The following is a 23,076-nucleotide window of genomic DNA, read 5'->3' as shown; positions in this document are numbered from 1 at the left end:
CATCAAATTTCAATGTTCATTTTCGGGTTCCGTGAAAGTCCTATTCAAGTTCTGTTGTTTTAAAATTATAGGCCAGTTACTTGAAAGAACTGAAAAAAAATCAGACCCTGAAAAGAACTTTCACAGAACTTGAAAATTAACTTTGAAATTTGAAGCCGACAACCCGTCCTAAGTAAAGATTAATCGAAATTTAATATCTTCGCCTTAAAAGTAGCAAATTGAAAGTGACCCACGCATTTTGCATCGACATTTATGAGGAAAATTCTTAATTTAGTTGAAAGGCATTTATTTTCCATAACTGCAGATACTTCTAGTATCGACTTGGCGAAAAACCACTATTTAGAATCGAAACGTTTGCTATAAAGGCTTTATGATGTGTTTGGTGACCAGGTCTGGGTAGCCAGGTACTTCCCAACCTTCCTCTTCTCATTTCCTTCCCTTCTTCACTCCCTTCAGTCTCGCAACATACCACGATCGGGGGTTGCCATTATCACACATTGGTTGGAAGCAATCTATCAGATATTTTTTTAGTTGCCGTTTTAATCAATATGTATTTCCTTCATGATGATGTCATTGCCGACGTGATTTATATCGCGCAAGTAGATGAAAGAGGAGTCAGGGATGCCCCGACTTGACACGATCACGTGAATCAAGTCAGATACCTACATAGATATACATATTATACACTGTATAGTCTTTTAAATACAAATGATTACGTGTGATAAGTAATAATCATGACTTTCCTCACCATAAAGAGACAAGACTTGTGTTTGGAAAGGGAATTCATGCTCAAAGAATAAAGTCGCGTGAGTAATGAAAAATTGCATAACTAACTAACTAACCATCACGCCGTTTCTCCGCAGGGGTGGGCAGAGAGGACGGACCGCCAAACAACTCGGTCAGGCACACACTTCTTGCCTCATTCACATTCATACATACCTACTCTTCTATTATTCTGACTCTTGACATGGCCCGACTCAAATATCTGATTCATTTGATCGTGCCATGTCTTCCTCAGGCGTCCCTGACTTCTTCTACTATAATAATAAAAAAGAAAAACGCATATTTTCCAAACTACCCAATTTTTATAATATGGAAATGGAATCCGTAGCATGAAGATCCTAGTGAGCATATCAATACCTCTATTTGTTACAAAAAAAAAAGTGGGTGTGTCAAGCCTACGCAAGACAGAAGTGAAACTTCTTTTGTTAAACCGTATGAACCACAATCAATTACGTATTTCACTCGTATTACACTCACGACGCAGTATACTAACCAAGCAGCTGATGCTTGGCGTGGCGCAGTTCGCTGGTGTCTGAGAGAGAGGAAAGAAGAGAAGAGAGAGAACGTTCGTGAGCGGCTCCCCCACCTCAACAAGCGCATATGGTGAGTGAGGGACAGTGAACGGTGAGCGGTGGTGGGGGTACCCGCATTTTCGTGTCGATCCTGACTCGGTTTTACTCCGTCCCCGAATTACGCGCCTAAAGAAGTTTCACTTCAAAAAGGATGACAATAAAATATTTACTTATTATTATTATTTGAAATGATGGCCTAAAATACCATTGTAGGGTGAAAGTCAGAAACATTTGGAAAAAAGAACATAAAGATACCCAACTCCTAGAAGAGAAGAAACGGAAAAAGCGATAAATCATTCCACAACGAAACTGTTTTATCTCTAAATAGTATAAAATATAGTCGCTCTCTGCCTTTGTCTGTTAGCGATTAGTTTAGACTATCATTTAGAGAATTTCTTCAGAAAGGTTTATACATATATGTAATGGGCGTACTGTACATGGCCCGCAGATACTTTAATAGTACACAACGGCTGACCCTGTACAAATCGCAAGTGCGCCCTACTCTAGAATTTGGCAGCCATCTCTGGTCCGGAGCCCCAAAATACCTGAAAAAAACCCTTGACTCCGTGCAGAAACGGGCGGTCCGTTTGATAGATTCCCCAATCTTAACAAACGGACTGCAATCTTTAGAGCACAGGCGTCAGGTAGGTATGCTGTCCTTGTTCTATCGGTATTACAATGGAAGATGCTCTGAGGAACTAGCGTCATTGATCCCTTCGGCACCGGTGCGTAGTCGGGATACACGCCAAACGCGCGCCCAACATTTGTACACGGTTAACATTTGTCACATGAGAACGGGTCGCTTCTACGATTCGTTCTTAGGTTCAACAGCTCGGCTGTGGAACGAACTGCCGGCCTCTATGTTTCCTCCCTCCTACAACTTGGGACTCTTCAATCCCCATGTTCACTCCTACCTCTCCACAAAAAACCCTCCACACAGCATCCCCAAAGATGACATAGGCCCTGAGGGGAAATTATTTTTTTCAGGGCCTCCTGTGTGGAGTTAATATATATAAAAAAAATGTATAATACATGCATATTATATTTATAGAAAGTAGATAAAAGTCGATGTTTTGTAATTAAGTAAAAAAATACTTTCAGGCGCTTATACTGCTAACGCTGGCTAAACCTTATGAGATACATCAAAATAATGTACCTACTACGGAATTGTATAGTTGGTGTATTTCAGATATATTAGGAACCAAGAAGTATTGCGTTCCATCGTCCCTGCCTACAACTGCGTGAATCCTTCTGGATGGAAGGAGAGAGGCTTCCCCGATTACCTCTCACTGCAGCAAATCTTGGTGGAAACTTTAGTAGCAATCGGCCGACGTGGGAAATGGCCATCTCGTGCACGACCCACTGAGAGACAGCCTGGATTCCCACTGCTTCGTAAACTTTGGTTTGGATTAATTTCATAGGTTCGTACCACAGCTGCGGTGCCTACATGATGAATCGATGAGACATTAAATCGGTGAGTCCATCGAAGATGTGCTCAACGAATGCCCGCTAGATTCATCCTCAGCGGGATTGATGAGGTCCTAGGGGCAACGCCTGAGGCCCTAGACTGAAAGACCTAAATGATCCCTTTTGACCCCCCACCATACGAAAGAAGAACAACTGCGTGGAAACAGAGCGCTTATTCCTTAGTTATTCGTTAACGTTATTCAAATTATTATTATTTTACTGACGAATTTATAATTATTCCGGCACCGCAGCAATATAATGCTGAAACTGGGCCGTGCGTTGATAAATACAACAGATTAGCTCTCGCGCTGCTCAAAATGACCCCGAAAAAATAGTTTAGTACTAACGCAGACCGGGAAAATCACGGGATATTAAACTGGATGATTATTTTTTAATCAAAAGGTAAATCAAATATCTTTAACGAATATGTGTTATTTTATTTTATTGTGTTTCAAATGATAACATATAGATAGGCATTTAAATTCAATATTTCATGATTTTAGAGGCAATTTGGCAATTATTTGTGAGTTACTGGTAATTATTAATAAATAAATCAGTGTGCTTTTTTAGTATGTAAATATGATTAATTAAAAATAATATAAAAAATGGAAGAAAAATAGCATTTTTATGATCGTAAATTTCAATGTAAAATTATTGATTTACGTTGGTACACATGTTTTTGTACATAAATTATAATTTCTACCCAAAAACACGCTTTTTTACGAGGTTTTAATTTAAGTATCGTTAAATTAACACAGTAGGTACTACTTATGACAAGATTTTTTTTATTGTAGTTAAAATTACACTAAAAAGTATCTCTTCAAATTATCGGTACTGACGGTTAAAAAACGGGATTGCAGGCCTTTACAATAAATTAACAACAAGTTTACGGATAAAATTTTAGTAAATTTCGAATATAATATAAAATATAAAATCAAAAATCGAAAGATAAACTCTAAGGACGGGTTGTTTCGGAGAATCTGAACAATTCATCAAATTTCAATGTTCATTTTCAAGTTCTGTGAAAGATTTTTTCAAGTTCTGTTTTTAATTCAGTTTTGTCAAGCAACTAAACTACAATGATATAAAAACAGAACTTGAATATGTCTTTCACAGAACCCGAAAATGAACGTTGAAATTTGATGAATTGTTCAAATTCTCCGAAACAACCCGTCCTAAGGACGGGTTGTTTCGGAGAATTTGAACAATTCATCAAATTTCAACATTCATTTTTGGGTTCTGTGAAAGACTTATTCAAGTTCTATTATTATATCATTGTAGGCTAGTTACTTGAAAAAACTGAAATAAAAACAGAACTTGAAAAAATCTTTCACAGAACTTGAAAATTAACGTTGAAATTTGATGAATTGTTCAAATTATATGAAACGACCCGTCCTTAGTCAATTACGAATATAATATAGAATAAAAAATCACTATGTCAGAAAACGTGTTCATGAAAATCAGAACATTTTTGCATGTCGTCATGATATAAAAGTCGATAGTGGGTAGTTGGAACTCTTGTCGGAAGGCATCGCAAAAAACATGGCCAACTGAATAATTTTTGATCAAATAATATTTAAGAACTTCCACTTCAAAAGTGATCTCCTGGATAATTAAGGTGCTTCCTTAAACTTTAGTAAAAAAAAATCCACCTAACGTTCTCAGAGACACAAAGCTTTTCGAATGGGTCTCATCTAGTTTTTTATCTAACAATGTATCGTACATTAGCTTCTGTATTCCGCTCGACTACCCTCGACGATCAAAGTGCGCCCATCTCGCTAGTGTTCAACCAAATGACTGACAAACAAACGTCAACAAATACACACAAAACATAAAATACAAACTACATGAAGTATAGACTGAACATTAATTAATACAGAGCAATAACAAGTACGTGTGCACCATAAACAGTTGAACAATTCATTTTAATTGCTAAATAAATTTTATTACTTTTAAAAGAAAATGAAACATTCTCGGGTTGACAACCTGACAACATTAAAAAAATCTTCTACTATCACCACAGTAAGTTGAAAATGTTGCTTGTGTCGTGATGAAGGAGTATGCAAGCCAAGAAATTGAACGTACCTACTATGCCTGGGTGGGACCCAAACGCGATGCCAACTTAGCCACTGAGTTGATTTCCTCCAAGTACATCAGGAGTACTCCAGTAATCGTAATGGATAGGCTAAACATATTGAACCTCAAAATCAAAAAATGTTAAATATGTAATGAGAATTCGTCTTTGCAATCTTTGACACTTCGGAACGTGGTAAGGCGAAATTAGCACACTATCCATCTAAAATTGCAAAAGGTTCAAAGTGATGTTAGAACCTTGTAAAATAAATAGAAGCTTTAAAAACTTGATGTTAGAACTTCGTCATACAAGTATATACGGAAATACAGCACAGATAGCTCTGAAATTTATTTTGGTTTTAGAAATGAGCAAAAAATGGTTTTGCATTCAAAGATCATTTTTTGAAAAAAAAATCACTTAGAACATTGTCCAACGTAGGTATCGTTCTGCTACGGTACTACATACATACTCTTTCGTTCCAGAAGTTGACTAATTATTGGTAGATTCTTGGTGGTAGGTATACCGAATCGGCAGTTCAGACGATGTTTGCCGACTCTTCATTTGATCTGATTTTCTACATTTTTTATTAATCCTGGAAAATCAATATGTTAGATTGATTTCTATTATAAATATTGTGAACCAGCTCAGACCTATTGAAATTGAAAGAATTTCACGAACTTGGTATTTCTATATAAAATTATAAATAATGCATTTGATATGCCATAATTGATTGATTGCATTGATAAGCTTTCGGATTCCACTACGTAATACTAGAAATAGGGATTTATTTCAGTGCAGAAATTTTGGAACTAACTACCATATGTATTCCTCTTCATCCAAAATACTAATTGAGGGAAATAATTATAAAATATAGGTAATAAAGGTCTGACGTCATCACACAAAAAACTTGACCTAATTTTTAATGAATACACAAAACCATGTACCATGTGACCTTAGTACAGGGCACCCCAGAAAGGTCACATTATTTTCCAATTTTGTAGAAATTATTTAAAAAAAAATCAGTTCCAATTTTGAAAATTACATTTAAATTCAAATCAAACCTGAGTTCATTGAACTATGTTTTTACGCAGGACGCATAGACATCCGGAATTAGTATTTTTGATGATGATGATAAGCCATTATTTTCAGGATTGCTATTGTACTTACAATAAGTATTTTGGTAAATAAGAATATACGATGCAAATGTGAATGGTAGCAGAAGTCGGGGACGCCCGAGGAAGACATGGCACGACCAAGTGAATCAGATACTTGATTCAGGCCATTTCAAGAGTCAGAATAATAGAAGAGTATGTATGAGACGATGTATGAATGTGAATAAGGCAAGGAGTGTGTGCCAAGACCGAGTTGTTTGGCGGTCCGTCCTCTCTGCCTACCCCTGCGGGGAAACGGCGTGATGGTTAGTTAGTTAGTTATTTTTTTTTAAAACTGATGTTTTTTGAACCCATAAAAAAGGGGACTCACAGTAATAAAGTTTTTCGTTATATACCTACCTACTTATTGCATCAGTGACACGTTATACATGTCTGTTTTTAAATTTGGTTAGATACAGTATTGGTTTTTTGTTGATAGTTGTAATATATGGATATCTCTTACTATAAACATTTATAAATGAATCTGAGGAATTATCGGAATTTTTTTCAAAACTTTTTCCCATACTGTTGACTAGAAACTAGTGGCTGGTGGCTGAAGTATTATTGGCCTCTGTGTACGAGTAGGTTCCTATTATGTTCTAGTTCTTGGAGAAGTAGGTACCGTAGTATAGTACCTATATACGGCTGTTTTATAGTTGTTGTCGGAGAGCAACGTTTCTGTGAGTGGCGGGCGCTGCATGGCGGCTCGTCAATATGGAAATATGAATTATGTATTATGAGTCCATTTTTTATATATATTTTTTTTTCAGTAATCACATTTTAACATAAATATATATTTTTTACTTGAGAAAACACAGATACAGACGAGAAAGGAGACAATAAAAACATTAATGAGCATCATAAAATAAAAATAAAATATATATACAGGGTGGTAAAGTGCAAAAACTTTGGGAGGTGATTCTACATGATGGTGGAAGGAAAAATAAATTTTAATTCCGTTGTTTTTTTTTTTCCCTTGCAAAAATATTTTTTCATATAATAATATTACTTTTTCCAAACAAACAATCAATCTTTTTACGTGAAAACTGTCAACGTTGAAATTTCAAAAAAGTTATGTTTCAGATTTCAGACCACATATATACAAGAAAATGTTTTCACCCAATTCAGACAATAGAGCTGGAGAAAATAGATAAAACCTGACTTTACATAGTTGCCACTACTAAATTCCATGCGCTGACTAGGAACACAAGACAAAATGTAACATTCTTCTGCAATACATACACAACCAACTATCAGACACACTCACTAACCAATAGGATAGGAGATCTGGGCCGAAAGTTTGGGGGTACTATTGATAAATGCATTGACTCCATTTATAGAACTAGTAGTAGTAGCGTTGGTAATGTAGTTTTAGTGATTTGTCTTACCTATATGTAGTATTGTTCTAGTTTCTATATTATTTTATGTTACTGTTACATGGTTTACTAATATTGTTTCACATCCAGTTAATCAGTTTACTGTTATTTCATACTTTAAAAAAATTGTGTTTTAATATTCGATAGCTCACTAGATATATTTTGTTCTTAAAATCCATAGACATATGAATATTAGTAGACCTGCCCTAAGTGATTAAAAGCGTATTATCCCCACTCCCCATACCGGTTCCATTGGAGCCGGCTGGGCTCGCGTATGGCCTCAAGTGAAATTTGAAAACGTGACGTCATCATTCTTGTGCGAACTATGGTCAAGGCATCATCGGTTCATTTTACGAAATAACACGGCAAAATGTTGACTTGTGATATGAAAACTTGTAAAAATAGATGTGAAAAAGAGAATAAAGCCAATTGTCGTATTACATTCCATAAGTAAGCATTATTTTACTTTATTTTAAGCTTATTCACACCGTATTATATGGATCAGTTTTAGAAACATATACTATCACATCACAATGTAGCGATTCTCAAGTGTGCTCATCGTTGTTTACTGGGGTAAGTAAATTATGAAACATTTGTAAAAGTGTCTTAACTAAATACTCTGAAACTAACTACGACTCTGCAAACAGAAGAAAATTACTTTGCCGAATTTGGACTTCGCAAATTAGTTCATAACGTGGCGAGTAATTTGCGCTCCCATGTAAAAATGTCTATTCATTCAAAAGCAGATTTTACTTTTAAGAACTAAATGGTGATATTATAATGCGAGATGCCTATTTACTGTCAGATTGATTTATTGACGAATCACAGTCAGCTTAACCCCCTTCGTTCTTCAACAGTTGATTTTACCCCTCGCCATTATCTTCTCGTCTATTAATTCCTATGTCTGTTAAAATCCATGTAAAAGTCCGGCTGGGCTTAGAACCAAATAAAAATAACCAAACCCAATTTGGCATTTGTTTCAAATTTACTCGGACGATAGTAAATTGTTTTTGATTTTATTTCTGTTTTAAGACATTAGACCATCATTCTGAGCCTACACTAAATATTACATCGTATTCCTACCAATAGAGACGGAGCAAATAAAAATTAGCAGAATGAACGATGGGAAAAGTGGCCAAACTGAGGCAATCCTCATTTATTACGCACACCATCAGTTCAATGCGCCTGTTAAAAACGGGATAGTATGTCGTTTCCTAATAAACTTTTAGTACATTCGCAGTATATCAGAACACGTGTTCATGCACCTGCGTGCGTCTTGATAATACTCAATGACGAAATGCGAAAATATTAGAATTTTTATAAACACGTGTTCCTACATCGCCATAATAAATTCGTGTTTTACTGATAGTTTATTAAGAAACCTGTCAATTAATTCCTTAAAGACCTGCCATGTATATTTTCTCCTGTAGGGCCTACACTGAGCCACGTGGCGCTAGTACAAAACTCAAGGTGCTCCTTGGCGCCTTGGCAAGTCGGCGCCCGTAGCCAACTGCTTCAATTGCGCCTGCTCAGGGCCGGTGTTTGATTTGTTCGTTACCAGGCTAATTTTATAACAACGCATATTCATTTTGAGACAGCCCTTGACAGTGAGTTTACATATCATAGCTATCTTATGATTATTTTCAAAATTGGAATATGAATTTTATAATATTTTTTTTACTTTTTGTTTATCTTTAGATTCGGCAATGACGAGGAGAAATTATTTCAAATTATTTTATTATTATTTTTATATAGTTACTGGATATGTTTGTTATTGTGTGTAAATATGAAACGCTGTATGCATGGACATTGGAAGGTCTAGAGTAGTTCATAATAATTAAATGTTACTTCGGTAAATTAAAAAAAAATTAAGAGTCTTGGTTTGTACGACGAAGGAGGTAAAACAATCAGTTTACTTATACCGTTGTCGGGAAAGTGGTGGGAACCCTACAATGCGGTAGCAACGGGGCCCGGCCCTGAGCACATGCGTAACAACCGCACAAATCATATAGGTTTTCCTAAAGAGTTCAAACCCGCGACCTGTGTCCAGATTCAAAAAGTTCTCCGCTCTGCCACGGGGTCGTCGAACGTACGAATGTATTTAGATCGGCACTAACTTATAGTTATTCCATCAGCTCCTCATGTAGCGAGACGAGCCCGCACTGCGCGGCGGCGATAAGAGCGTGCGGCCGGGCTGTTTCCAGTGCTGATAAGACCGTTGTTTCGTACACACGAACCATAGACTAGGAAAACAGAGTCCGCCATCTTCTTTTTCCGTTTTGACATTTGGCCGCTCCATTCAAAATCCAAAATTCCGGCAGACATCCGCAAACTCCTCCGCCGCGCGCATCCGCACAGGACCACTCATCAAAAACAAATACATACGACATTTATCATAATTTAATGCATTAAATTTGAATTTTCACGAGTTTCCCGCTTAAAAGTCCGTCGCCATTTTGAATGAAGTTCATTAGGACGAGTGTTCTCTCTGAACGCCAATTGTGGTATACGCGATACGCGATATTTCCCATCGACGAGTGCACCAGAAGCAGATAGCATTGATAAGGGACATTATCTGAAAGGTTTATTGTGTTTTTAAAATAACGTCGACATACTCGTAACGCCGGGGTAAGATGGCCGCTTGATAAGGACAATTTTATAAATAACTATCGGATTTATCGCGTCGGTACGTTATCCACAAAACCACATGGCGCAGATATAATAAATGCTTCAATCGCACCATGCTTCACGTTGAATGACTTTTCAGAACTGAAAAAGATTATCTTTTAATCCGTTGATGTCTATGGTTTATAGATAAAGTCAGTTTTTTATGATTATCACCCGCTTTATCAGTAATCATAGATTTTTAATACTAATAACATCAGATTGCAACGCGTAAAAAACTATTTTCCTCACCCCTCTGAAAAAAGTTGGCTGAAATTCTTCAGAGTGAAAATCCTTAAGAAAAGCGCTGAGATCAACAGAATGGCCACTGTGAAACATGACTGCCACTACGGTGAGTGATATTTTTTCTAAATATTTAATTATTTTGTTAAGTAGTTACCTACTTTGCTCCGTATCTCGGTTTTTACTAAATTTGTGGCGTTTATTTTTAAATTACAGAATGTTTCACTGTCCAGAAAATACAAAAGTTAATGTTATTATTGTACAAATATTTTTATTGTACAAATATTTTTATTCTCTTCATATCGTTAACTCCGTTTTAAATATAAGATAGAAAGATTTTTAGAAATCGAAATCAAAATGTGTGCAAGTACATATCACAAAAAAAATAATTGAAAACCGATTGATGAAATCTGCAAGAAAGTTTTTTTTCTTTTGTATCTATGCATATATCCCACGTTGCTTATTAGAAACATAAAACATAGGTTTTTGATGAAAACATTTTTTCTACTGTGTTTTCTATTTAGATCCTTATAATTCAATATTGTAGCGTCGGCGTCGCGTCGACATCAGTTGTCGATAAATCTTTGAAGATTTCAATATATTTTGTTTTATAATACTTATAACTTTATGCTCATCGTTTGATATCAAATTATATATACCTACTAGAAATACGAGAAAAGGTGCTACCTTTTCCTGTGATTATTTTAAAACATATTATCAGGCTCACACACATATAAATCGACTGCATAATTTTGGTAATATATTTGGAAATGTTGTAGACATATTTAAATATTAAGTATTAGTGACAATACGAAATCGTCACAAATATTACTATTACTATTTAATTTAATTTGTTAACCTTATTTTTCATTTTAAAGAAGTGAGTTTTCTACATTATTCAAATGTCCTTAACTTATGCGTTTTGTAACTTTTGTAATTTTTTAACTCAATACTATTTTTACAATTACGTGATATACCATTTTTACAATATACAACAAAACTTAGTTAGCACAACTTACGTTATACTTTCATTTATATTTACTTTATGTTAGCCCAATAGGGCGTAAATAAATAACGTTGTATAAATGTACATAGATACATACGAGTAAATTTATTCAAAAATAGACATATTATAGTGATTTTTTTTGGGGTGTTATGCCGTGTTGCGCTTCCTCCTTCTTTAGCCAACGTTTCGGACAGCATTGCAGTGTCCATCATCAGAGCAGATGATTAATCATTAGCGATGTTATTTTTTTTAGTTTTTAATCTCGTTATTCTTCGTGTAGTACGGTACGCTTCTTTCTTTTTCTTTTATTTGTTCCAGTTATTTTTGAAAGAGCAAAGTGCCATTGTTATACAATAGCAATATCCCTTATCTAGAATAGCCTTTCTGGTTCAGAAGCGTGGCAAATGGGTTAAGCTGCAAGTTACACTTACCTACGTAGGTACATTACTTTTCTGCGAGAGTTGGTGATAATATTTACTGTCCAACGCAACATATATACACCTACCTAGTCAGATATCAGATATGTCCATATTATAATTAGATATATTCACAAGAGCATAGAGAAAAAAAAATAGTTTTACGGATTTATTAATATTCTGTTAAAAATGGGATTGCAGGCCGTTTCCTAATAAATTTTTAGTGCATTCATAATATATCGGAAAACGTGTTCATGCACCTGCGTTTGTCCTGATAAAATTCAATGACGAAATGCGAAAACAATTTTATGAACAACTGTTCCTACATTTCTATAACACATTCGTATTTTACTGAAAGTTTATTAGGATATTTATCAATTTATTCGTTAAAGGCCTGCAATCCCGTTTTTAACCGGATTACAAATAATTGGAAGTGATTCTAAAAAAAATTTTCCGTTTGCCTATTGTATCTAAATTTTCAATAAATTCAAATTCAAAAAAAAATACTGCACAAAAATACAGAGTACAAAGGGTATAGCTTATAGATTACATCCTATTTCTTCCAGCTAACGCAACAAATAGACATTATATTACATAACCCAACAATTACATGTATTTAATTAATGTATTTATTATTTTCTAAACAGTGTTAATCTCAACTGACCTCCCAGGTACGTATGATTCTGTATAATATCTGCCTATACGGAAGTAAATAATTAATCATATACCTACCTTTGTACATTTTAACGCAGAATCACAATCATTGGTCAAATGCATTGTACATATAGTTTTGTATTAGCGATCGACGAACCGGTGGATGCAATCTGTATCCATATATTGATAATAGTTTGTCTAGTCTATAGTTAGTAATAAGACATAATCACTGTAGAAATGTATAACATATTTGTAAATCGCCCTTTAGGTGATTTTTCTCAAAAACGGCGCTTGCAAATCATGAAAATATTATTATTTTTATTTAGATATTCATAGTGTGGTTTATTTATTTGTTTAATTGTAGGACAAAATTAGATCTATTTCAGTACAAATTGTTTATTTTAATATTTGGGAAGATAGTATAAAAATTCTTAACGTTATAATGTAATATAATAAAACTTTTTTTTTAGAAATTTCATTTAACAGCACCACTATTCTTACTGTGCTATGCTGTGCTAGAGCATCTGTTCTGCCGTGTGTTATCTCGTGGTGACGACTACAGCTGAAGTTTACAGGTAGAAAAAAGCCATTGCACTCCAAAAGGAATGGGAAATCAATACATGCGGTAACCGGACAATTCAACACACCTTTAAAAAGTGATATAGAGTCATGAAAAGTGATGAAACAAAAAAAGTGAAAAAGGTACTTAGGTAAGGTTAGTTTATTTTATCGCTTTTAATGACTTCATGTCACTTTTAACGGTGAGTTGAATTGTACCACATCATGTTAACATTAGTTGAGGAAGCTACAAGCCAAAAGAAAGCAAAAAAGTTAATCAAGTGAAACTGTCACAGATACTCTTAGCTATAAAACCGTATTTTTAAAAGTTGTTTCCTTTATGCATTCATACATTTCCATTGAAAAAATATATTTTTAGTAATTTATATTTATATTTTTTTTTTAGTAATTTATTATTTTATTTGTATTCTACTCAAGTGAAACGATAGGAAAATCTTCAATTTATCTAAAGCATATTTTTTTGGATTCATAATGTACACCAATTCGTTACAAAGATTAATCAAAATAGTGATTTAGCAAAAGCTTCGCATTAATACCATGTTAAAAATATATACATTTTACAAAAAAAATCTCTGGTTGGTTCGTTTATTAATTTGGATGTTTATGCAAACCACCTAATCTTAACACATGCCTAATTATACTAGTATAATGTCAACACTAGAATATTATTATAGTTTTCTTTGGAAATACCTACAAAGTAAACTAAATAATTATTATGTACGGATATCTTCCGGATGCTTCCCCAATATTTAGTGCGATGCTTCGCGAGTTCTTTATTATTTATTTAACAACGTCCCTGACAGCTGTAGGTATTTGACAGCTGAACAGCCCTATTACCCTAGAACCCTACCTAAAAATAATAAAATGTAAATATACATACATGGGTAGGTACCCAAATTATAACATAATATTGCTAATTCGAGATTTGATTGATTCAAAACTTTTAGCACCTGCCTCGTATTCGTCGCAAGAAATTTTTGTGATTTTTTCCTCATTTTAATATTTTAAAACGAGCATGTACTGTATATTCTCTCACCCCGGAATATTTCATATAACGTTTTATATAAATACATCTTGTTAAGTGCGTGTTGTTATCTTATGGACTTTGTTACATATTTTTAAAATTCTAACTGGGTACTTAAATTAATTATCGGTGAACTTTCTGCCAAGGAATAAAAATACTTTTTCTTGTCTTTGTTCAAAAATACATTGAAGGACATGCTGAAAATGATTCCATTAAAAAAGTTTTATTTTTTTAGCTACAAAATGTATTAAAAAGTCATGTATGATTTGATTAATTTGTGTTATTTCACAATTTATTCATTTAAAATAACATGTAGTATTACTTGCAGCACGTTCCAGAGTGGAAGATACTCTTAGTATCGCCCTTGTCTAAGACCAGTATTCAGAATTTAAAAGTTGCTTAAAATGTTTTTAGCCGTACTCCCCCACCTTCATTGTATCCATCTCTTTCCCCTCTCCACAACCTTCAGTCTTACAACATACCCCAATTGGGGATGCCATTGTTTCACTGGCTCCAAACAGTTGGGACTCTTGTGCGGAATGCATATAAAAAAGGTAGGTTTAAATTTTAGAGCACCTAAGTAAGTGTTTGCTAAATAAATTTAAAAAAAAAAAACAATTTTAGGCTAGGTTAGGTTTTTTGACGTGTTTAATGTGTAGTATGAGTAATTCTCCTCACGTGTAATTTAATCTATGTTTAATTCCATCAGTGTGTAACTATGGCAGAACAATATTGGTAGGTGTGTGAAATTCGCCTGTGTAATTTCGTCGTGTAACCGAAAAAGTGTCAACCAAATAGAGTATGACATCCTCGTTGGCCAATTGGTTCATATCCTGGAAGTCGTATCCAGAAATCATGTACGTATAATAATGAATAACTATAATAATAATGATAGTGTTTTATTATCTTCAAGTTTTGTAATAAATATAGATAATAGTATCCTCACTGTGATCTCCCGTGCTGAGGATTTCATTAAATATTATTCAAGTTTAGTAGTATGAATAATGTGAAGAAATTATAAATACTTTACATGGTGTTTTGGTTCAGTTGTGTGGTGTCGGTTTCAGTATATTTTCTATTTCTGATCTCCCTATGTTTTGTATCTAGCATTATATTAGATTTAAATGTTATACTATAGTTCTGAGTTTTGAATGAGAGTATGAGATTGAGATTTTGTTCCAGAGTTTAGTACCATAATATAGGAATCTTTTTTGCACAAATATTGTATTTGTAGTTGCTTGTTGGCTATGTGTTTTACTCTGAGATCTAGTGTTTCTAATACTTGTTGGTTGTCATTTCTTATATTTTGTATTTATGAATATAAAGGAGTATTATTTTGGAATTTTAATTGATAAGTTTTACTAGATCTGTTGGTAAAGATTTTTTCTTTTTCATTCAAGATGTCAACAGTACAAAATTTCCCGTACAAGCGACTTTACATGATAATGCCAGACTAGGCACATGCCCGTATTACGGTAGATATTTGTAGGTATATAAACTACGTATAAATATATTTTTTTCCTTAAAAGAAAGACAAACATTCCCGGGCTACAAATAACCTGACGATCTTTGAAAATCTCCAACTACCACCACAGTAAGTGGAAAATGTTGCTCGTATTGTGATGGAGGACTTAGCCAGCCGAGGAACTGAACACACTACGCCTGGGTGAGACCCAAACGCGATGTTAACTCAGCCACCGACCGGTCTTATGTATATATTTATTTATTTATTTATTAATTTTCGGGAAATCGACAGTTTACATTTAATCAGTTTGTACATAAGTATTATATAGTAAAAATGAAACCAATAATGGATTTCTTCCTTGTGACTTTAACTGAGACAGCATAATATGGAATAAGTTATTTAAAAGTTGTGAGAAAGGAATATGAATTAAAAAATTTACACAAAACATATAAAACGAAAACTTTACAAAACAATACATTTATAGCCATGGAGAGAGGTTGTAGATATAAATCAAATCATAATAGAGATATAAACAATAGAGACATAAACATTATTCACAAACCAACAGAGAAATATCCTTTTATGGACCTCTTGTATTTGGTAAGTTTGCAACTGAAAATATCAACCTTGGATAATACGCTACTGAAATAATATATATTATTCAATATAAAATCAACAGGTACGTATGCAAGAGTACTTAATATCTTTAGGAATGTATTTATTTGCACAGTAGGTACCTGAGACCTCGCTCTGTAATTGGTTCATTTCCTTCGGTGTTAGAGTTGCGAAATTTTAATGTATCGCCTGTGACTTTACGATGACTTTAAAGTATTTTCCAAGTGAAAACGTGACACATGCATCATTAACTGCATGCGCGGTGTTCGCTGCACTAAGACCCGTTCGTTTTTCTAATAACTAGGTACGTTTTATACCTATTTTGATGAATTTTCAATGGATTCAAAGCCAAAATGTTTCTGCTTGTTAATTATGATAATAACTAGTTGTTTTGTGAATAGTAGTCCTCGTGTCCAAAAATATGTTTCTAATTTTTTTTTACTTAAATAAATCAAGACAAAAATTTCCTGTGAAATTATAACATTTATACGCAGATTCTTAAATACCTACTTACTTAATAACAAATCGTGTAATTAATAAATAGTAAATAAAGAACTACACACATTTTCCAAAGAAACTTAACTATCTTAATGACAATTCTTTTTTCAAACTTTCCACAAGCAGGGAGGTAGATACCATAATAGTGAAAAAATGCAAATAAGATAGTCCAAATAAACACGACATTTTACATTCGAAAAATCATCTTTATTGAAATACATAAAAACAAATTTACATACTAAACGTTTGAGTGAAAACAGGACTTCGCTATCCCCAGTCAATTGCACAAATCTTTATGTTATTTAATTATGACTGCTGTACCGGTATTTTCTTGGAAGGAGCTCTAGTTAATTCCTTCGCCACTGGTACACCAGCCAGTAGATACCAGATACTCCAAACGCGTGCCCAATGTTTGTACACTGTTGAAATTTTCCGCACGAGAACGTTTAGATTTAACGACGTTCTTTTGATGCTTAACCAAAAAATGAGTATCTTCAAGACCAAGGTTTTCTCCTAGCTTTATTTAAAAATTCTCTTTAGACAGCATCCCCAAAGGTGACATTGGCTTCGAATCTTATCTCAAGACTAGACAGTTATAATATAGACGAGACTGGAATTTAGAACTCCTTTTAAACGAAAACTTATCAATGATAATATCTGGCCTATCAGGCCAGTCCCACCATGTTTTAAAAGGTTACGTTGAAACTTAGAATTTTTCAGTTTCATTTTTAAAGTATTTCAACGTAAATAAAACAAATTATAAAACTTAATGTTGAGGTCATTCCATCATATCTTTAAACCCTTAGCTTAGAGATGACCTCCGAGACAGATAGATAAGCCCCGATTCTCAAACGCAGCTTTCATATATTACGCCACCTATGCTCTAATGAATGCAGCACGTACATTATGAATGCCGGCAATCTTTATTGATATTATATAGAATTTAAAAAATACAAATGTTGTTTTATTTTTTCATATATTTCCAAAGCAAAAGATAGACCACCATTCAGAATGGAAAGGTTACTTGAAATGGCTTCTGCTGATAAACAGTCAGATAGGTAGGTACTTATCAAACTACCCCTATACTTAAACTCCCCACGCCCTTCAACCTCAAAGTGCACCCCAAACGGTAGTGCAATAGTTCCACGGGCTTTATCAAATCCCAAATAAATTAACCATCTCAATAGCCAGGTATTTCACACCTTCCCCATTAAAAGCATAACTAGAATGACAAAGAAACTAAACTGGCTAACAGTAAAACAGATGCTGACTTGACGCGAGGATATTAATGGCTAAAAAAAAAGAATAAATAAAAATCAGAGCATTTCCCAATTGGGTATGTCGTGGTTACACTGCCTACGGGCAGTCGAGAGACAAAACATAAAAAGCCTTCACGTTTACAGTTTTGCGTTTGGGATTAGGCAGATTAACGAGTAGTTTGTTCTGTGTTTGAAGGAAGGATGTATTAGTAAACACAGTCACAGTGCACACTCATCCTCGGTACTCAGTTCAACAGCGGAAAACACCTTGTGCCTTGCGTCTCCTATGAAAACAAAGCGTCACACGTGTGACGAAATACTCATTTGAACCAGTGCGCTTATCATCGCAGCGCGGGCGATAGCACCTATCGCTGAGGTATGATAGTGGATTTATCAACTGAGCAGCGATTAGCGGCTCCATACAGCCAAGATAACAATACCGTGCCACACAATCAGCAGGCCGATTCCACAATCGGCAATTTCCGCACCAGTTTTGTAAGAGACGCCAGCTACACTGGTCGACGACGGCTATACGAACTGAAGAAGACCCGATAATCCCTCAGTGTCCTGTGCTAAAATCAAAACAGGAAGAAAACCATAATAAAAGTACTAAACAACGCGCATCTAACCTACATCTAACGACTAAAGCTGTCGCGAAGCTCATCGGTGAAGAAGTGCAAAATTGGGACGATGGTAAACAAAGTCCAAACAATAACAGGAATTAGATTACCCCACGTGAGAGTGTGGTCGTGCGTGTAAACAATATTGTGTTTATACGCTGTTCATTTTGTGATCCAGAGAAAAGTGTGAGAACGGTGCAAATGTTTTTGTTCTATTGTGTGTTGAGTGTTGCCACAAAATGAATCGGCCAGAAAGTGATGTGGAACTACGACGTCTTTCATCTCTCCCAAAGCTCTACATGTTGAGCAGAGAGCAAACACATATAATGTTGTAAGTATGAACAGATTGAAAACAATCCACTGGAATGCATTGAGGTCTACGTAAACACGCAAATCTCCATTGACCACATTTATTATTATATTTAGTCATGTGACAACATTTTATTCACATTCGTTTATAAAATTCAAGATTTTTCTAAATAGTTCTTAGTTTGAGACATGTGAACAGGTTATCACTACGTTCAATTCATCAAATCTTTATAAAGATTTGTTGCCTTTGTTTTTGTAGTATTCATGTATTTTAGAATTACGTAATTTTTCTATGAGCTGTGAATCATTACTCATAATATAGGGATGATGTCTAAGGAACTGAAAAGAAAAATAAATTACAATAACGAGATACACGGACACGGAACGAGAAATTCTAAGCAAATTAGATTGCTAACAAGAAAAAAAACAAGCACCCAAAAATCTCTGATGTACCAGGCCGTTCAACTCTATAACAAAATCCCGAAGGAAATTGCTGTGATAGAAAATATTAATAAGTTCAAAAATGAATTAAGAAAATATGTCTATCTCAATTGTTAATGTTTCTTTTTTGTGACTTTATTGAAATATTTAAAGAAAGATTATGTTTGCCAAACAATGTACATGTTTATATGTTTATAAAACTATTAGCACACACGAAGATGTAAGCTAACTTAAGATTAATAAAATAAAAAATAAAAAATAATTGAATCATAATATTAGTAGCAAGCAACTCAACATCACATAGATACATAAAAGCTTTCAGGCTTTATATTAGCAGTTTCTTGAATAATGAGTTTTTAACTTTGGTAGGATAAGAACTAGTAACCGGCAATGATACAAAAATGTCTTAAATTAATCACTCGGTTTTTCTGTAGTCTGGCACCTAAAAAAATGAAACCCATATTTATATATATGAACCGTATGACCAGGGCCGGCCTGAGCCAAACCTTTGGCGCTAATAAAAACCTCAAGAGCGCTGTATTATTAATAATTAGTAACATAAAATATAAAACATAGTAAGTATGTTTAGAGAATGAGAAGACAGATGGAAAATAAATAATTATAAAGCAATTAGATAATTTTTAGTTCGAATACCTACTTCTATTTAGCTTATAGCTAATAAAATTAGCACATGTTTATATGTTAGGTATTATCTTGGATCCTTGGCTAGTCGTCACCCGGAGCGAACGGCTCCGATAGCGCCTGCACATGGCTCCTGCGTTACATTCTAAATATTATGATTTTAAAATTGAATTATACAAATTTCTCAGTGTGTTGAAAACTGTCTTTATTGTCCTTGATTTGCGGTCAGTCACAAGGAGCACAAATTCCTTTGGCAAAATCAAAAGTTTGTGGTTAATTATTTACTTTGCGCTGGTTATTTCAAACAGCAATGTAAGATTTAAATTATTTTATTTGAGGCTCGGCTCCAAGTACAACTCACTAAGTATCAACAATGTAGTTTCTTTTTTAGTGTTATTTTGTCAACCTACATTTGTATTATATTTATGTCTATAAAACTTTATTGTTATTGAAGAACGGCAGAGCGACCAGTTTCACATAAAATTTTGTTTTGGATTTAACTCTAGAATAGCCAACAAAACTGAATGTTTTTTGAAATGAAAATGTTAAATTTCAAGCACGCTCCGAAATTATTCAATTTTGCTTTTGTTTAATATAAGCTAGAAATTAAATAAAATAAATTCTATCGAAAAGAAAAGCTTCTAGCGTAAACCCATGAATATAAAAATCTTATTTAAAAAAGTTATAATTGTCACCTGCTTGATCATCTGCTTGGAAGGCAACAATGCTAACCATTTTATACAAACAAATATTTTCATCATCAAGAATTGACAGTCCTGATCTATTATAATTGATATCTTTCCATGTACCTGGCAAACAAGTAATCGAGGCAGTTTCTACCGTATTATTGTGATAACTCCAACACGGAATCAAAATATTGTATTCGCCGTATTCAGAATTTGCGTAGCCATTATAAGGATGTTGTTGACATATTTAACGTATCAACAGGTCTCAGTAGAACTTATAATGAAAAGTATACTCTGCTTTGACTTATTTCATTTATATATTGTACTATGTATTCCCAATCCACAATTTTTCCAGCTCGTATGGTAGAATATTTTATTTTTGTGATGTGATGCTTATTTAGATGTTCTTTGTGTTAAAATAAATAGCTATGTAAAAGCCCAGCTGGGCGTGAAATTCAAAATAAATAAATAATATTCCACGAAGTGATCTCACCTTTTCGAACCTGCAATTTGTGAATTGGTTTGCGAGAGTCATTTTAGACCGAATATAATCCATTTCTCACCGCTAAAAGAAAACAAATACCAATAACATAACATTACCTCTGCATCGTTATTTTTCTGCATTTAAGTAACAGAGTAGCTACACTAGCTACAGGGCCGGCCCTATGCGGGCGCAATTGGAGCAGTACGCTCCGGCCGCCGAATTTCCAAGGTGCTGTTAATTTCTAAAACCTAACAATCCTTACACATCGCCCTTGAGATTATTTTTCATAAAAACTTCCCTGCACAAAAATAAAAATCATCTGAATATTATTGATTACAGTGATGACCTACCTAGGCGTTTTCAGATTTTGACAAGGGGCGCCAAAATTCATCAAGGCCGGCCTTGACTACCTTAGTGCCTAGCGCGCACCAAACGACATATTTCATTTTCCTTTCATATTATTATTAGGTAAACATATGAAAACTACGTTTAATCTACCGGCATTCTAATGGAGATCTAAACAAAATCTGAACTGCGACCTTATTCCCGTTGGACTGCGTTATTGGAACATGAAATATTTGACCTTAGCGTTTCCTCCATACCACATCACGGGTTTTTTTCAAGGCCCAGTTTCTATCCCACCTCTATTTAAAAAAACACTCCCACACCCCACACAAGAGTTCCAACTGCTCCCAGCTGTCTGGAGCCAGTAAGACTATGGCATCCCCAATTGTTGTGAGGCTGAAGGTGGTAGGGGGGGTGGATATGAGGAAGAGGGAGGTGGGAAGTACCTGACTGTTAAGATCTGGCCAAAGCCATTTCAAGCAACGTTTCAATTCTAAATGATGACCTTACACCAGGGTGATACTGAAAATATCTTCCTCTCTGGAACGTGCCGCAAATCTACTATTCCTATATTATTTTAAATGAGTAAATTGTGAATTAAGACAAATAAAATTTACTTGCGCGCGCCAGGATTTGAACCCGCGACCTTCAGGCGTTTACATATTTTGTTTTATGAACTGTATATACGTACTGAAAAATCGAAAATAAAATGTGATGTAAAACTCGCAATAATTAGAAAATTTAATTATTTTTTATTCAATTAATTTAACATATTCCTTATAATATACTGACCAAATTTCAGAATATTATAATTGCAGAATTCGTAGAAGCTGAAAATATTTGTATCTGGAGCCTTTCAAAAGCAGAAATTAACCTTTTTAGTAAACTTGATAAATTACGTCATCTCTTCAACTGACATTATATTCATACAAATACAAGACACGTTATATTCAAACTAATTGAACAAAAATATAGAACTGCATATGAGAAGGATAGGCATTCAAAGAACATGAATAGTTGAAACAATGAAATGAATGAAATAGTTGTATGAACGACGCACTAAAGTTTCTCCACTAACGTATCTTCACTCTACGAGTTCGTCTAAGAATTTAAACTAAAGAAATTCACCTTTCAAATTAAGAATGATTTTAACAAAATAATGTCGGTACCTACTTTACAGGTTGTCCGGTATGATTTATACTTATCAATTCTAATTTCCAAAATTAGAGTTTTATCGAATTCGAAAAATTTTACTCAATACACAGGAAAACGACATGCACCGACAACCGAAATTAGTATCTACGTAAAAAAAATGATTACAGTAACAATATATTTTTTAACGTTTCTTGTGATTTTCTAAAATGAACCAATTTGGTCAGAGTATTGATACATTGCTAGTCAATCCAATGGATCCTGATATGCCTCAATACAAATGATTACCTCATCAAAACCGTGGTTTCAACAATTCCCCTATTTCTCCAAAACATAAATTTTCTCACTTATTCCAATGAGGATTGAACATTGTTCATCAGATTGTACATTCTGTGGGCTATTGGGAACTTTAGATCATATATATTGTTTGTCCCTCTTTAAACAAATATCCTCTCTTCTATCAAGCCTTATCTAAAATTGACTCCCCTGCATTCAACATCTCATCTCTTTTAAGTCTGACTTCAACTCCAATTATCAATATAAATTTACTA

At 34.2% G+C, this 23,076-nt stretch overlaps 1 protein-coding gene across 4 annotated transcripts in view; it reads left to right on the top strand.

The window, feature by feature from the left end:
* The first annotated feature begins 9,644 nt into the window (after window positions 1-9,644).
* The window catches only part of LOC149411351 (uncharacterized), a 165,017-nt gene continuing 151,585 nt past the window's right edge, over window positions 9,645-23,076 (top strand). For all 4 annotated transcript variants that reach the window (XM_089647045.1, XM_089647047.1, XM_089647046.1 and 1 more), the window contains exon 1: window positions 9,645-10,439. In XM_089647045.1, coding sequence (XP_089503171.1) covers window positions 10,409-10,439 — 31 coding nt within the window. In that variant the 5' untranslated portion in view covers window positions 9,645-10,408. The remainder of the gene's footprint in view (window positions 10,440-23,076) is intronic.

Source organism: Hesperophylax consimilis, chromosome 26 (assembly GCF_061612785.1).
Source record: "Hesperophylax consimilis isolate HC1 chromosome 26, BYU_Hcon_1.0, whole genome shotgun sequence".
Classification (NCBI taxonomy): Eukaryota; Metazoa; Arthropoda; class Insecta; order Trichoptera; family Limnephilidae; genus Hesperophylax; species Hesperophylax consimilis.
This window is presented reverse-complemented; position numbering and strand designations above follow the sequence as displayed.